The sequence below is a fragment of the Camelina sativa genome, chromosome 20 (genome assembly GCF_000633955.1).
Source record: "Camelina sativa cultivar DH55 chromosome 20, Cs, whole genome shotgun sequence".
Taxonomy (NCBI): domain Eukaryota; kingdom Viridiplantae; phylum Streptophyta; class Magnoliopsida; order Brassicales; family Brassicaceae; genus Camelina; species Camelina sativa.
Window position 1 is genome coordinate 26055125 of NC_025704.1, and position 17559 is coordinate 26072683.

At 34.8% G+C, this 17559-nt stretch overlaps 1 protein-coding gene across 1 annotated transcript; it reads left to right on the plus strand.

Annotated features, from left to right (window-relative positions):
* LOC104771710 (ras-related protein RABF2a) lies at nt 14950–17263 on the plus strand. The gene is made up of 7 exons (XM_010496283.2): nt 14950–15223; nt 15791–15868; nt 15953–16120; nt 16253–16301; nt 16396–16469; nt 16691–16784; nt 16886–17263. The coding sequence occupies exons 1-7, from the start codon at nt 15185–15187 to the stop codon at nt 16984–16986; spliced, it is 603 nt and encodes a 200-aa protein (XP_010494585.1). The 5' UTR covers nt 14950–15184; the 3' UTR covers nt 16987–17263.

Genomic DNA, 17559 nt, shown 5'->3' on the forward strand with positions numbered 1-17559 from the left:
TCGGGGCAGCGACATTTAGTTATTACAGGGTGAAAACACTCCCACAGAACCATCANGGAACTATCAAGAAGGTGACTGTGGTGTGTACACGTTAAAGTGCTTAGAGTGTATAGTTCTTGGTATAAATTACACAGGCCTCTGTGATGCAGCCATGTCTTCGATTAGGATGAAACTTGCTGCAAAAGTGTTTGATGAGGTTCCAGACCGATACTGCTTTCTGCAACTAGATGGTACGTCGGTGACATTAGATTATCCGGAAGCTGAGTTCATCTCGGGATCAAACAGTTGAAGAAGTTAGGTTCCATGTACATTACCGGAGCAGTATAATTTTGGAACCGGTGAACATTGGTTTTACGCGTGTTGCTAATAGAAAATGCGTCCTTGGTCATAAAATTTTTGGTAACATGTGGGATTTGAGGATGTCGTTCTTAGATTATTCGACGTCTGGTCACCCACATAGCTCCGATCGGTTTAAACACTCTTTAGGTCTAGTGTTTTGTATATTGCAGGGTTTAGATATGTATCATTATGATGTCTTTCTAACCCGTATTAGCATATGTAAGGCCTTTATCAGCTGTGTACGTATCATTAACTAAGTAACGGCCTTATTATGGTCTGTGTACGTACATAAGTTTTTGTAAGTGTCTTCTTTTCGTATATTCATCTGTGTACGTACAATCGATTCTCTAACGTTATAAACGTTAATTTTATGTGCATGGTTCGTACTTAGTTTCTCTCCATTTTGAGCACATTAAGTTGTCCCTACTGGTAATCCTACGTACATAGGCAACATGTAGGTGCATGTATGATGAGCGAGGCAATTAAATTGTATTCCAAGGCATCAAACTAGAATCATCCTAACAAACGGTTTTGGATCAGATGGACCACCTGCGTGAAAGTAATAATTACAACCAGGAAGAAGTGTTATTCGCTACTTAATTTATCGGGCCGATACCAGCTTCGTAGACATCCATCGCGAACTTCTTTCGGAAATTGCCAATATTGTTGTCGGTGATCTTCAAGCAATCAGCCATCGGTTTACCCATGCTCAACAGTTTTAAAAACTTCATAGCAAAAGGTCCACAATCTCTCGTCCTCAAGTTTTGTCCTAGAGGGCTGACCCTGGAAGCGGTAAATGGATCGACAGGGTAATTGACATCGATAACACACTGAAGTAGGTACGGTATCATCTTAATCACCGGCTGCATCCGGGACCTCACAACAGGTTCTCTGGCCAAGCTCATCAACGGATCGTAAATGGATACGTTTCTCGTTTTAAGATTTATGGCCACTCTAACCCAATGCGTAGATTTTCAGTTCATTTGAGCATATATAACGTCGACATCTGTAACCCACTTCAACCTTGGTTCGTGGTGCATCCATTCCCCATTGACGATGTCAATGAGTACTTTATCCCACCGGAAATTCTGTTTCATCTTGGACTTGGAGAATGCTTGGGACCTTCTTGTCAACTCGTAAAAGAGAACGGAGTCCAAAATTACGCTCCTTCGTTTTATCATTTCTTCTCCGTTTTTGTGCCACAGCGCTAGGGCAATCATCTCCATGTGCTGCAGTTTTAGTTAAACGCAAACTAACTCAATTTTAAATCCAACAAGAAACCATGTACGCAAAGTGCATACACACCTAAAATCGTGTACGTAAAGTTTAAAATATGTACCAGATTTTGGACCCATTGTTTAGGCGATATAAGAGTAGAGAAGAATAGGCTATCTGCCTAGCGGAATCCAAAAATGTTGTGTATCCTGCGCAATATTGTTACGAATATCCTAAATTAATGGTTGAGACATACCAATTATGTCATCTGAGTAATATATACTACACTTACACATTATCGCGTTTTATCAAGTCGGTGAATTTGGCGAATTTCCCATCATCAACATTTTCCATCGGGTCGTATGAAACCGACCCTGCTTTTATCACTATGGCTTCAGATGGTTGATTCTCACGTATCTCGATGATCTGTTCTTCTGTCCGTCCTGTCTCATCCACAATAATAACCGACTGCGTCACTAAATTATCTGAGTCACCGGGAATACATTCCTCCCCTGGACTTTTATCTAGTTGACCTCTAATTTCTTTACAGCCCTACTCGACATCGTTTTCCTTGTGTATCGCTTGGTCTTCAGCCTAATAAGATGTACGTACATAGATTAATTGTGACGTACACTTAATTAACTAAGCAGACACTATATATATAGATTAATCCTTTGACTATTTGTAATACCCACATATATATATAGTAGACACTATATATATTAGGGTACATAGATTAATTGTGACGTACACTTGCCAGTGGTTGAACTTCAATTGTAGTTTCTATTTGTACAGGTCGATCAGTTTTGTTACAGCCCTCCTCGACATCGCTTTCCTTGCGTATTGCTTGGACTGCTGCCTAAAACATGTACGTGCATAGATTCATATTTACGTACACTAATGTAACTAAGTACACACTATATATATGTGGGTATTACAAATAATCGAAATCAAAAAAGTTAGACACTTGCCTCTGGTTGACCTTCAACTGTAGTTTCATTTTCTATAGGTTTTCCGGTTTTGTTACAACCCTCAACTGACTCGCCTTCCTTATGTATTCTGTCCCCTTCGGTACTGTTAAACCACTCGACTTTTCGCCTTCCTAATGCAGTTCTTCCCCATCCACCTATTCAAAATAATGAAACTTTTGTTATATGTATGTAGAACCGCGTGTTTGTAGACCTCGGTACAAAATACATTTTAACACGTTTAGATCGGAGGAGATAAACAAATAACCGAATATATATGAAACCTACAGATGGTGATCCCCTCTATGGTTACATTCTGACGTACCATTTTGTTACAATGCAGATCAGGTTCCATTTCAGTATTCAACTGCACCAAAATTTGTTCAATTAAAGGTGGACAATGCTTGAATATGAATACACGTAATTGTAATCTCCACTCCGTGTCAAATACTTACATTGGATACGGTTGTAGTTGGTGATAGCTCCACAGCAATTTTAGCTTCACCCCCGTCATAATCTTGGCAACACTCAGTAACTCCATCGTCCGGAGATGGTTCCTTCATGTCACAGTCGTAATTATCTGTTTCCCACCCAGTAATAGGACTACGGTTGTACCCTACAATCAATTATATAAAGGGAAATGATAGGTGCATCAACAACAAACACCCACATTAAATTGATGCACCCGCATTTTAAATGACATGTTGTCCATTACCTGGCCTCCAACTGACGTATCACCACTGATAGAGTGTTCACCATGTATGACATCCTTCAAACCACGAGTATTTCGAACATCATGTGCACACCACGATACCAACATAATTTAATATATGTAAGAAGTTAAAATATTACAACCCTTACACTATTTGTCATATCAACCTTAGCAGTGTCACCGCCTCCTGTTTGGGACCTTGTCTCTCCTTTTTTTCCTAACCATTACTGAACTCACTCTTCTAAGAACAAGCATGCTGTTTACGGGGCCGCTTCGTCTCCAACGCAACCTCGACAAAAGACTTCATCCTCGACATCTTTGGCCTTCCTGGAGGATTCCTAACGAAAGGCGGTTTACATCTAGACGGTGTAACATCAGTAGGAACGATGCAGGATGTATCTATCGGCACTATCGAGTCCGCATAACCACTGCAGAGGCTGTCTCTGTGGAAGTATGGATGGAACTGGATTATAACTGATTGGTTGGCCGTATATGCGGCTGCGATAGCATGTACGCATGGCATCTTCTCTAGATCAAAACGCCTACATGAACACCTCTTATACCTCAGATTGACAACATGCGTAGAGGTACCACCACTTACTTGAAATCCATCTTCATCAATTTCTTGAACCTTTAGATGCCTTGAATGTTCAATACGTACCTATGAGTAAATGAAAGCGTAAGTTCATATAACCAAAGCAACACAACATATCCACTACCATTTTCCACTCCTTTGGTTGACATATATCGATGGATATATTAATAAATCTCATACCTGTAACAGGTTCTCCACTCCTTTGGTGAGTAAAGTTGGCATTGCGGCAGCTTGTTTTCTCCTTGTAGCAAACCAACGTGTTAACATATTCCGAACCGCTTCTAATAACTCTACAATGGGATAGGCTCTCGCAGGATTCAGTACTTTGTTTAGCGATTCTGCAATGTTGCTCATGGTGAAGTTGTACCTATCACCAGGAAAGTGCGCCCTGCTCCACTTGGATACATCTACACGCAGCAAGTAAGCATGCAGTTGCGGATTCGCTTCTTGAATTTGCTGGAAGATTTTTTCGAAATCAACTACACGGTACGATGCAGCTGTTTTTTTTACCAGCCGGAATGTTTCGCTCCCACTAAATCTCTGAATAATATTCTTGTGAAGATGATAAGTGCAGATTCCACGACTTGCCAGGGGGTACACTTTACCGATAGCTTTACCAATAGATTTATGCCGGTCATATATCAGTGCAAGCTCTTCATCATCAGGAATTACACTACTTAATTGCGTAAAGAACCATTCCCACGACTCGTCGTTCTCTGTATCAACAACCGCATATGCCAAAGGGAATATATTAAAATTCCCATCTTGTGTTGTCGCTATCAGAAGAGTCCCTTTGAATTCACCTTTCAAAAAGGTTCCATCTAGTATCTACAACTACAACTTTCCGCATATACCTGAAACCCTTAATGCATCCAGCAATCACAATGAAAACATACTTGAATCTGGCTTCTGCATCAACGACCAGTCTATTAAGGATCCCCGGATTAGAGCACCTCAGCATGTATAAATATGCAGGTAATTCAGCGTATCCACTTTCAGGTGTACCCCTAACATACTCCCGTGCCTTTATAAGTGTACGATGTGCCTTCCAGTAGCCAAGCTATTATATGAAAATGGTTAGTAAAACACATCAGCACTGAACAATATCAACTAGATCGAATTATATATATGTGTAGTGGAGCCCATAAAATCATCTAATTTCTAAGAAAACCAACAAACTAAAGCTACTATCTGTTTGTTATTATTCCCACTACGTCTTCACGTACACAAAGTCCCCTAGTAACGTAAGAAAATACTCCCTGTACACCCTATAGACCATCACGTACACAAAGCAAACCAAAAACCATACATATTAAAAAGACTGCATTTTAAGTATTATTGTCGCCCACCTGTACACCATATCGTAGGTTGAGCCCTTCCCCAACAAGATTTGGCAAAACAGAAACACCCACACCACCAACATCATCCTTGTATAAATGAGCTAGGATTGGTGGTGTAGCATTACGGCTACGGCCATATCATTCTGTAAAGAGCATGTATGTTCGCGACAATATATGCGAATATGCATCACCGACGAATCACTCATGGTTGAAGCCCGTATTCTCCATTTACAACCTTTTACCCAACACTCAACGATTAACAAACTGGGCGTTGAATATCGAACATTGTAATCATATTTCTCTAATACACTCAGCACCCTCAACCTTGCCACCAACGTTTCTTTGCTATCAAACTTATCCCCTACAGCAATATCACCATCTCCGTTTTCTATTTTGCGAACCTCCTTCTCAATTGCATCAGTTGCAGAGTTAGTCTTGTGGGTACAGATATTTGATTCTTTGTTACACACCTTCTCCTCTCTACAAGACCCACCCACAGGTCCGTCGTCTAATGATTCCCCTGCTCCATCCGGAGCGAAGTTGGAGTACAGCCGATAATTTTCATCCCTTGAACTTGCACCATCGCTGTCGTCATAGTAATCAAATCTACTGTTCTCCTCGTCATCTGCTTCATCTTCATCTACATCCTTTCATACATTATCTTCACCGTCTACCTTCCGCCTCTCGTAATCTTCATCTTTCTTTCTCATTTCCTCTGCCACGCCTATGAAATCATCTACAACTACTTCAGGGGTCTTAGGTGTTGGTTATGTGGTTTTCGGTTTAACTTCCTCGAACAAGGTTTCACCAGATTTATCTTCAATCTCAACACATAGCCGGACGAGTTCACCTCTGCACTGTTTGAGAAAATTTTGAAACTGCCGACAATTCGTTACAATCACCGGTGGCATATAACATCCGCTTTTTTATATCTATCTAACATATAGCTCAACTTTATTCCGGAAGTTCTTTCACATAAACCAAAGTCATCGAACACCATACCAGTAAAGTCTTCAAACTTCGTTTCTTTATCAGCAATTATAATCATGCACCCTTTGCTAGTATCAACATCAAATAACCATCACTTTTTGTCTACCCTCCACCTCCCACACACCAAAACGATATCTTGCTCTTCCATGGATGAACCCAGAGGAAAGATTTCCGAAACAGAGTAGGAAAAACACGTTTGCTCCGGCCGACAAACAGAACACAATTGATTAACCTACTCCAAACTTTATTACATGAACACCATTGATTCGGAAGGACAGCAAACGTGTTTAGACTGTCGTAAATCTTCTTCCAATAAGTCTATCGCAACGCTAGACTGTCTTTGCCAGCTCAAACAAATTCGTATTATTCTCGTAATACTTTACAGCTGTCAAAAATGCCTACTAAATCTACCACAGACTAGAAGTCTACCAATACACTACGAAAACTATTTCAAAAAACTAACAAAGTATACCAAAAATATTTGTAAAAGACGAGGTCTGTAGCATAACTCAATCGCAACAGGCCATTAGCCTACCATAAATATCTTCCCACCCTTTTACGTCTATCGATATACCCGCTAAAAACATAAGTCTATCATCAAGGGCAATTCATCTACCAACTTATTCTAACGAAATTATATTTCTATCAGATTGACCTACCTTAACCCATAAGTGTACCAACACTACAACTAAGTGTACCAATAAAATCGGACGTACACCTTGAATCAGTCACCTTACTATACAAACTATATCTACCAACTTTATGTACCAGAAAAATGTACCATCAAAGAACCGGTAGACTTTCTCCCATTTCCCAATGTTTTTTATTTTCCACTAATGGCATTAGCCATAATTGCGTTTTTTCACAACACTAGTTTTAGGGGTAGTATGGGTACAGAGTTTATTCTAGTAATTACCAACAATTGTGTGCTACTTTTGTAATAAATAAGCTTTTATGTAATCTTATAGTAACTCTCCCTAAAAAATATATTGATTTTGGTAGTTTTCCTTTTTGATTTAGAAAAATAAATTTAAAATATAAACATGTAAAAATTCTGTAAATATAATTAGTTGACACGTGTCAACATCTAATCAATATATTTGACATTTGTCACGATTTTGTTAATGAGTAATTTTGACATCAAGTTTTATATAATAAGATATTATTATTATTATTTTTTAATTAAAATTGTTATTACTATTTTTCCATTTATTAATCCATATTCTTATGTAAATAATAATTAAAAATAAATAAACAAGGGTAATTATCACAACTTTTAATGTTTTGCGATTCATTTTTTTTATTCGAAATTTTAAAAATAATTCTTGTCTTCATCTACACATAATTTGGGTCCACTGATGAAAGCCCATAATCGAAAATTTAAAAACGTGCTTTGTATCTAGAAAACGATATGTTGTTCGACAACAAAGAAGATTAATGACTTACATTTGATTCCTGTATAATATCTTCGAGTCAGGTACCAAAATATGTAAAATAGTCTAAACCGTCCAATACGACTTCATGACCGACACAAAAACCTAAAATACACGCCCATTCTTATTGTTAAACCAAACTACAGAATGAATCACTAGTTACTATAAATATTCTGTAAGTGTAATTTACATGAACCCTAAGATCTTTAAGCAACATGATTAATCACATGACAGAATTATAAAGGAGGGTTAGCGGAGTATCTCCTCTATTCATTGTTGTAAAGATTCCTTTATGAACAGCTTCCTGGTGTCCTGATCTTCTAGTTAGGTGATTAGGTTTCTCTCCCCTTGCCTATGAACTTACTCTCTATGTGTTGTCTTTCTGAGATTTATTTGGGATGCCTTTATGATGGACTAAAGGTATAGATTTATAGGCGGAGAGAGGACCTAATTCCTCTTTAGGGTTTCCTTAAGATTTAATCTCAACCGTCCATCAAAGTAGAGATTGATTAGGAAAAACTCCTTTGTTACCAATTTAATTGGTTACCAAATATATTAAGAATAACATTATTCCATAGAAAACTGATGACTATAAGACCACATAATAGGAAAAAAGAAATATTCCTTACAGTCTCCCACTTGGTCGTTAGTAAATCCATTAATGTTTTCTTTTAGGAATCATAAGGCCGGCATAATATGTTATAATTTAATTTCTTTCATTTGGTCATCATAAGTGTCTTGACTAATCAAGTAATCAATGGGAGTCATGGCGGTTGCATATCATTCAACAACATGATCCCTTCCAAGTACTACTACATTGATTACCTTCTTAGCTAAACCATAACATAAGTAGGAGTTATCATAATGGTCCTTTTAATGTCTTTAAATAAAGACTTATTCTGTTATCATAGATCCAACAACAAATAATGTTTGTGCACATTGGAACAGAATATAAAAGATGTAAAAGTCATAAGAGAGCTCAATTAAATGTCAAAATATAGGCCAATCAAGCAGACAACATAATTAGGAACTTTCCTCAAGACTTATACTTTTAGCATGCATGTTAAAAGTCATTAGAGGTAACCCTTTCATAATTAAGTCTGCAACTTTAACTTCATTGCCTATATATTAATTGACATACATTTCTCTTTTGACATCTTGCTTTAATTTAATGACATATATAACCTTAATGTCCATATACTTGGATCCTTCATATATCATGTCATACTTGTATAAAAGAAATTACATCTTTGATTGTCACATAAAGAGTTAAACACTTGTTAACAATACTCAAGGTCTCAAACTCAAAGACATTTATGTAATTATACTTTCTTAATATAAACCTCATTATATGTCACATACTCACTCTCTAAAGTGGATTTATAAAGAAACTTCAACTGCAGGCTTTTACATAATATGACACCTCTATTAATGAGATACACATAGCCGGAATTGTAGTATCTTAAATCAAAATATCCACCAAATATTGAGTTAGAAACTTCAACCATCTATGGATGTGTTGATTTTCTATTTGTGAACATGTATTCACTTGTTTCCTTTAGGTATCTCAAAACATTTGTTTACAAATAACAATATTAGAAGAACACATCATCTTGCTAACTCTCTCAAGAACTTTATCAATATAAGTTTTCTGAGAAAATCTTAATTCCAAGTGATCTATCATGGATAACTTTATTTCCATCACATAGGAAATCTCATTGATAACTTTCGTATAAAAGTTCTCGAATGGCTAGCTCTTAGTCTCAATAATGGACTTAAGATCACTTTAGACAGTAAAATATCATACAATACCAGATATATGAACTTGCTCCCACTGATCTTGAGGTGCATATTTGGTAAAATATAATGTTTTCTTTGAAACCGAATTATGTAATGGTTTCATCAAACTTTAGATACCATTGACTCAAGATAAGTTCATAATTATGTAATGGTTTCATCAAACTTTAGATACCATTGACTCAAGATAAGTTCATAAGTGAATTCTTTAGTTTGCAGACCATGCATTCACAAGTTCCGATTATGAAACTTTCAGTTTGACTTTCATAGACTTTCTCTGATAAGTCTCCATTAAAAACCAATTTTAACAGCCATCTGTTGTAACTCATGTCATATTGAGCTACTAATGCCATGAAAATTCTAAGAGAATCTTTCCTTGACACAGGGAAAAGGTCTCATTATAATTGACACCTTCTTTATGATTAAAACCTTTTGCTATAAGTCTAACTTTATATCGTTCAATTTTGCTATTAACAGTCGGTTTTGGTCTTAAAGATCCACTTACTACCGACTGTTTTGTGTCCTTCCCCCAATTGAACGACATCAAAGACTTCATTTTCAGCCAAAGAGTTTATTTTATCCTTCATGACATCAATCCATTTATTAGAATTAACATCTTTAATGGTTTGTGAATAAGAAACCGGGTCTTTAATTAATATTCAATTCTCCAGATTCTACTTTATAAAGCACATAGTCATCGGAAATAGTAGATATCCTCGTAAAGATATATCTACTTAATGCTTGTTCCTCTTGTGCTTTATTATCATCATTAGCGATGTTTTCTTCATGGAGTGGATGATTTCCAGTAATATTCAGAAATAAGGGCAAATAAATTTAACCCGATCCTAAATTTCTGAATGAACACATCTTGAACTTTATCACTCCCACTAATCTCGCCATTCTTATAGAATCTAGTATTATCGGTTTCCATTATTCTTATAATATGGGTTGGACAATAAAATTTATATCCTTTGGACTTCTCAGGATAACTAATAAAGTGACCACTGATCGTTCTGAAATCCTATTTCTTTTCATGTGGATTATAAATTCTTGCTTAAGACTAGATTTCCAGCCTTTCTACAGTTCAAAATGAGTATTTGGAACTGCTTTGCTAGAAACTATGTTTAAGACATAGACTGCAATACATAATGCGTCCATCCACAAGGATATAGATAAGTAACCCTGACTCATCATGGATATAACCATTCCCATATAAGTACAATTATGCCTTTCAGCTACACCATTCTGCCATGGAGATCCAGACGTTGTGTACAGAGTAACAATTCCTAATTTTTAGAGAATTTTGGCAAAAGTGACAGAATGTTGTTCTGTTTCTTTATATCTACCAAAAATTCACCTTTATCTAACATTATGATTTTCACTATTCTATCTAATTGTCTCTCTACATCAGTAATGAATACTTGTACAGCATCCACGTATTGAGACTTTTCCATGCAAATAGATAAAGATAACAATAACGTGAATCATCATCAATAAAGGTAATGAAATATTTTTCACCTCTAAAAGAAGGAACATCAAAAGGTCCACAAATATATGTATGTATGATTTGAATAAGCTGTGTACTTCTTGTGACTTCTTTCTTAGTGTGTTTAGTTTGCTTACCCTTAATGCAATCTATATACTCTTTATAGTTGGTAAAATCAAGATTCAGAATGACTTCATCTTTTACCAATCTTTTAATTCATTTGCTGGAAATATGTTCCAACCTTTTATGCCACAAGAAATATGAGTCTTTAGAACATGTTTTGCTTTTAATTTCATTATTGTCATGCAGGATGAGATGTGTTTCATAATCATAACGTTGATCAGTCGAACCTAAAGACCATCAACTGATTTTCCAGAACTAACTCCATTAGAGTTCCGAATTACATGAAACAACTATCTCAATGAGTTAATAATAAGCCAATCAATTTTACTTACTGAAACCGGATAACAGAAAATATATGTGGAGCATAAATACCTGAAATAAATTTCAGATAAAATCCAATATTCATAATGAGACAAAAAAAAATGCCAATATTTTCAACTAGCATATTGTCTCTGTTTCCATTATAAGTAGTTTCACTTAAGTTGATTGTCTTAGTCACAAAAAATTTTTCTGCATAGCACTTGAGACATGTATAATTGCACTGATTAACAATCCACTAAAATTTAAGAAGAAGCATAAGCAACATTAGGTTTGAAAATCCTTATGAAATCTATATGATTAGCTTTCTTTTCAAACAATCTTTTCTTTAAAGGTATTCTTTATGAAAGTGTATAACTTTCTGCAAGGTTCTGTATAAGTATCTTTCTTTCCCAGAATCTTCTTATTAATTGGATCATGGTCAATAGTTTTTGGTGGTGCTCTTTCATGACTTAATGTCTTTCCCAACTTAAGGTACAGCTCCATCAGTATAATGGTAACTTTAATACCTTCATAATCAAGCATGACCTCTTCTAGTACCAATTGTTAACCAATTCATTTAACATCTAAGTTTCATTAATGATGTTGAAATAAATATGGAATGGTCTATAATGAGGAGGTGGTATATTTAGGATAATTTGGACAAATTTAATCATCCACACTAATTCCTAAATTATCCAACTTATCTAAAGGTTAGTCATTGCAATGCAAATATCATGCATATAANATTCATTTAACATCTAAGTTTCATTAATGATGTTGAAATAAATATGGAATGGTCTATAATGAGGAGGTGATATATTTAGGATAATTTGGACAAATTTAATCATCCACACTAATTCCTAAATTATCCAACTTATCTAAAGGTTAGTCATTGCAATGCAAATTTCATGCATATAATTTATACCATTATATTTCATAATTATGAGATTTGCCATAAGTTTTCCCAACAAGGGATTGTATGCAGTCTCAAATTGTTCTTCTAAAACTTTTAGTTTATCTGTAGTTTAAATAACTATCGAAATAAACATTTAATATTGCTAAAAGTTATCATAATTATTAACATTATACTTAAGTTGTTTTTATTTCTTTTATGGAGAAACTTTTCATCCTCAATACTAGATTTCGTTATAAAATTTAGTTTCTCGTAATGAGTTACTAAATCCATATCAATATTCTTAAAATGAACTCAACTTTTCCATTACATTATGGGAAATTGGTTCATAAAGGATTGAAAGATCCAGAAAAACTGCTCTAATTTTAGAGATACAACAAGTTTTATTAGGTTTTAAAACATAATCAACACAAAATTTAAATATTGAATAAACATGAAAAGAAATTATNAATATTCTTAAAATGAACTCAACTTTTCCATTACATTATGGGAAATTGGTTCATAAAGGATTGAAAGATCCAGAAAAATTGCTCTAATTTTAGAGATACAACAAGTTTTATTAGGTTTTAAAACATAATCAACACAAAATTTAAATATTGAATAAACATGAAAAGAATTTATAATGTTCCTGTGGGATAACAACATAATCTCAATAAAATCATGATATTCACAGAACGTTATTGAGTGATGTATTGAATTAATTAGATAAGTTATCTATGGATATCCTTAATCTTCACAAATACAAAACCTCATTATTCATTGATGATATCTTAAGTTTATAATCTACCTGTGGGTAACTAATTATCAAAGATATATCAACTAAATAGTTTATATGTGTAAATCATTATAAGGTAAGGTCACTGTAGTGATATCCAAACCTTAACTATATACTTTTATATAAACTAAATTTCTGCACGGATTATGCACAAATCGTTTTTGCACAAATTTTCTTCTTATGCACATAACAATTTTGCACGAATTATGCACAAAATAATTATGTACGAATTATCGTAGAATGATACTGCACGATTTATGCACAGAATAATTCTATTTGAACTTTCATATGCAAAAACAATTCACATACATACGAATTTTGCACACCCTAATTATGTACATATATATGTTTGTGATATATCATAATTCACAAACATCCGGGTTTTGCACAATTTTTATTATGGACTATTTTCTCCGATAATTCTTAATTCAGAGATGTCCAGTTTGTGTATAAACATTTATCTGTAAAAATAAAATTAATTTACAGAGACCCGAATTATGCACAAAATTTTATTTGCAAAATTTTTATTCGCTTATACCCGAATTATGCACAAACTTTTATGTGCGAAAGTTTTCATTCGCATATACCCGAATTATGCACAAACTCTCTAATCTGAGAAAATCTTAATTCACAGACCCGAGTTATGTACGCCCGGATTTTGCACGGACTTTCGAGAAACCCGAATTATGCACGAATTTTTCAAACATAGATTTATACATTCAGATCTATAATTTTATCATACTAAAATCCGAATTATGCACGAAAAATTTCAGATCTATAATAATTTACATGAACCCTAAGATCTTTAAGCAACATAATTAATCACATGACAGAATTATAAAGGAGGGTTAGCGGAGTACCTTCTCCATTCATTGTTGTAAAGATTCCTTTATGAACAGCTTCCTGGTGTCCTGATCTTCTAGTTAGGTGATTAGGTTTCTCTCCCCTTGCCTATGAACTTACTCTCTATGTATTGTCTTTCTGAGATTTATTTGGGATGCCTTTATGATGGACTAAATGCATAGATTTATAGGCGGAGAGAGAACCTAATTCTTCTTTAGGGTTTCCTTAAGATTTAATCTCAACCGTCCATCAAAGTAGAGATTGATTAGGAAAAACTCCTTTGTTACCAATTTAATTGGTTACCAAATATATTAAGAATAACATTAGTCCATAGAAAACTGATGACTATAAGACCACATAATAGGGAAAAGGAAATATTCCTCACATATTCATCATCAAATAGTTTTTTGAATTAAAAAATCATAATCTAATATAATATCATAATCAAATATATAGGCTAATATAATCCACGATTCATCCGATTTGGCGTATTTTTGATAATACCTACCATTAAAAAAATAAAAAGTAAACATAAACCTGAAATGATATATAAAAGTATATGCTCTAATCTACTTGTTTGTTTCTACTTTTTAGAATTAGATCTCAAAATCTCATTTTTTTACCCAATCAAAATTTTTGTTAAAATACATTCCCTAGTTTCTCAACAATTTTCACTAAAAATCGAAAAACTAAAAATTAGAGACTTTCTTATCTTTTTACAAAATTAAAAAACTAAAAACTAAAATCTAGAGTCTAAAAATTAAAAAATATAATTAAAAACCATTAAACATTCATGGCCTAGTTGTTGTTTTTTTCTTCTTAATAACAACATGACCTAATCGTTATTAACTTATTATTAGATTTTTTTGTTGCTAACTACGAAATGTGTATGAAATCCTAACGAAAGTATACACAATTATCGACATTATTATTAGTAGTACAAGACAACATCGTCTACAGTTTACTACTTTACTTTGTGCGGTGAACCATGCAGGAGCATATTTTTGCTTTCGGTGCTGCTTCTAGTATTATAGATAAATTTAGGGCTCTATCGTAATTTCATTATTTTGTGTTTTTTTTTTTTTTTTTAGTTTACTTATTTACAATATCAAAGTCTCTCGTGTCATAATCACGAGCCGTATAATATTTGTTCCTTTGATTTTTCTTCCTTCTCTGCTTTTTTTTTTTGTTTTTGCTTTCGTCTTCCAGAGAGAGAGAGAGATTTGGTTGTTTGTTGACGAAGCTTCTTCGGGTCTCTCTTCTTCTTCTCCGTTCTTCCGATTGTCAACGCGTTTCATCTTCAATTTTGCTTCTCGAGCTTCAGTTACTGTTTATCAGATCAAAGCAGTAATTCAATGGCTAGCTCTGGAAACAAGAACATCAACGCCAAACTGGTCAGTTTGATCTTCTGGGTTTTTGCTTTTTTTTTTTTTTTGTTAATCCTTGGTGAATTCAACTGTTTTCTTAAGGAGAAAATTTTGATTCGATCGTCGTGGTTCTTCTGTTTTCATTCAATTTTGGGGAATTCGAACCGAATTTTCCGATCCCAAAATTGGGTAGATCTAATCGTTTCAGAAATCGCATGATTTAACAGTATAAAACTAGGGTTTGGAGTAAAGGTTGTAGATTTATTATTGTATATAATTAGGGTTCTAACGAGTCAAGCTAAATTACTATGAAGAAGAACCCTTTCTTCTGCTAATTTAAAATTCCCTAATCTGTTTGTATGGATGATTACGTTTAGATACTTTTTGGTTCTATCTCTACATTAAGATTTGCTTATCTGATGCAATATTTGGATATTTAAGACACTCTCGTGGAATGATTATGGTATTTAATAAGGATGTTTGTGGATACTTAAGGTCTCTTTGTTACCACCTGTAGTGGAAGACAAGTCTGTTTTGTTCAATTTTTTTTTTTTTTTTTGTTTATGTGCTTAACTTTGGGTTGAAGTGCTTCAGGTATTACTTGGAGATGTTGGGGCTGGTAAATCAAGTCTTGTGCTTCGTTTTGTTAAAGATCAGTTTGTTGAATTCCAGGTTGGTGGTGGCATTTTTCCCCATATCTGCGTTCTGTGGTTTATCTTGACTTTTCTTTCATACTCGTTGTGTTTTGTGTTACAGGAATCGACCATTGGTGCAGCTTTTTTCTCTCAAACACTGGCTGTGAATGATGCGACTGTCAAGTTTGAGATATGGGATACAGCTGGTCAGGAACGATACCATAGCTTGGCTCCAATGTACTACAGGGGTGCAGCTGCTGCTATCATTGTCTTTGACATTACAAACCAAGTACGAAACTCACAATCCCATGCTTTAGTCCTTAATGCACTGACTTACTGATCAGCGGTCGACTTCAATGCCATCTTAAGGTTTGGACAAGAAAAGTTAGGTTTGCTTAACTCTTGTTTTCTATTGACACAGGCTTCATTTGAGAGGGCGAAGAAATGGGTCCAGGAACTGCAGGCACAAGGTATTGAATGGCTGAACTTGGCTTAGCTAGTTTATGTTAGTTATTGTGGTTTATTTGCTATATGATCATTTGCTTATTGTTTTCATGTGATCAGGTAACCCTAATATGGTGATGGCCCTTGCTGGAAACAAAGCTGATTTATTAGATGCTAGGAAGGTGTCTGCAGAGGTAAACCAAATCTTCCTTTCCTGTTCTGTCTCATTTTGCTTTTTCAATGCCAAGAAATCTTTGAGATGAATTCAAAAGTACCGGGAGAACATGTTTACGGGCACTTGGGGGTGAAGTTTGACTGGTGCCCGTGAAATGCTCAATTACAATCCCTACGTGACTTGGGTTGTTTTCTTTACTTAGTTGTGTTGTTAAGTAGTTCTTGTTATTGTCATTTGCAGGAGGCAGAGATATATGCTCAAGAGAACAGCCTTTTCTTCATGGAAACCTCAGCGAAGACTGCAACAAATGTCAAAGACATATTCTACGAAATCGGTGAGTCATTCTTACATCAAGATAGCAATTTCCAACAATTTAATTTTCCACTAAATCCCGTTGCACTTTTTTTTGTTTCTCTTTTGTTAAAACCGCTACAGCGAAAAGACTACCGCGTGTTCAGCCAGCAGAAAACCCAACAGGAATGGTTCTCCCAAACGGACCAGGGGCTACAGCAGTGAGTTCATCGTGTTGTGCTTAGTTTCGTACCTTAAGAGAGATCTCTTTTGGTTAGTCACATAGTAGAGAAGAACATCGAGACTTTATGTGTTTGCTTCTTCTTCGTCTTTTATTACTTCACTATGCTTGCATTTGACAACGACAACAACAATAGTGTATATCATGATGATACTTCTACCTTTTTGTGGAATCTGAAGCTATTTGTATTTGGAGAGATTTATTTTGATCTCTTTTTGTAATTAGATATCATAACTTAAGTGTGTGCACGTTACCAGAAAGAAAAAAAAAAGTTGTGCTTATATCTTTCGTTTATGTTTGAAGAAGAAAATATGCTTCTATCTTTATAATTTGTTTTTCTTAACAGAGATTCTAAAAATTAAAAGAATGTTGTTTTAGAAGAAAATAACCTTTATATCTTTTCTCAAATCATAAATCATGAGACACGACAAAGGTGTAAGCATGTCGTGGAGCGGGTCAAGAAGTGGCTGTCTCCGTAACGTCTTGGATAGAGATGGTAACAAGCGCTAGCTAATGCTCTTGCTGCTAAGCAAAGGATTCCACAAGATATTTGTTTCTTCTTCAATCATTAATTAAT

Excerpts from the sequence above, each read along its gene's own strand:
- LOC104771710 (XM_010496283.2), top strand. The coding sequence starts at position 15,185 with ATGGCTAGCTCTGGAAACAAGAACATCAACGCCAAACTG. Across the intron at positions 15,224-15,790 it reads AGAACATCAACGCCAAACTG|GTATTACTTGGAGATGTTGG; the intron begins GTCAGTTTGATC and ends GAAGTGCTTCAG. Across the intron at positions 15,869-15,952 it reads ATCAGTTTGTTGAATTCCAG|GAATCGACCATTGGTGCAGC; the intron begins GTTGGTGGTGGC and ends TTTGTGTTACAG.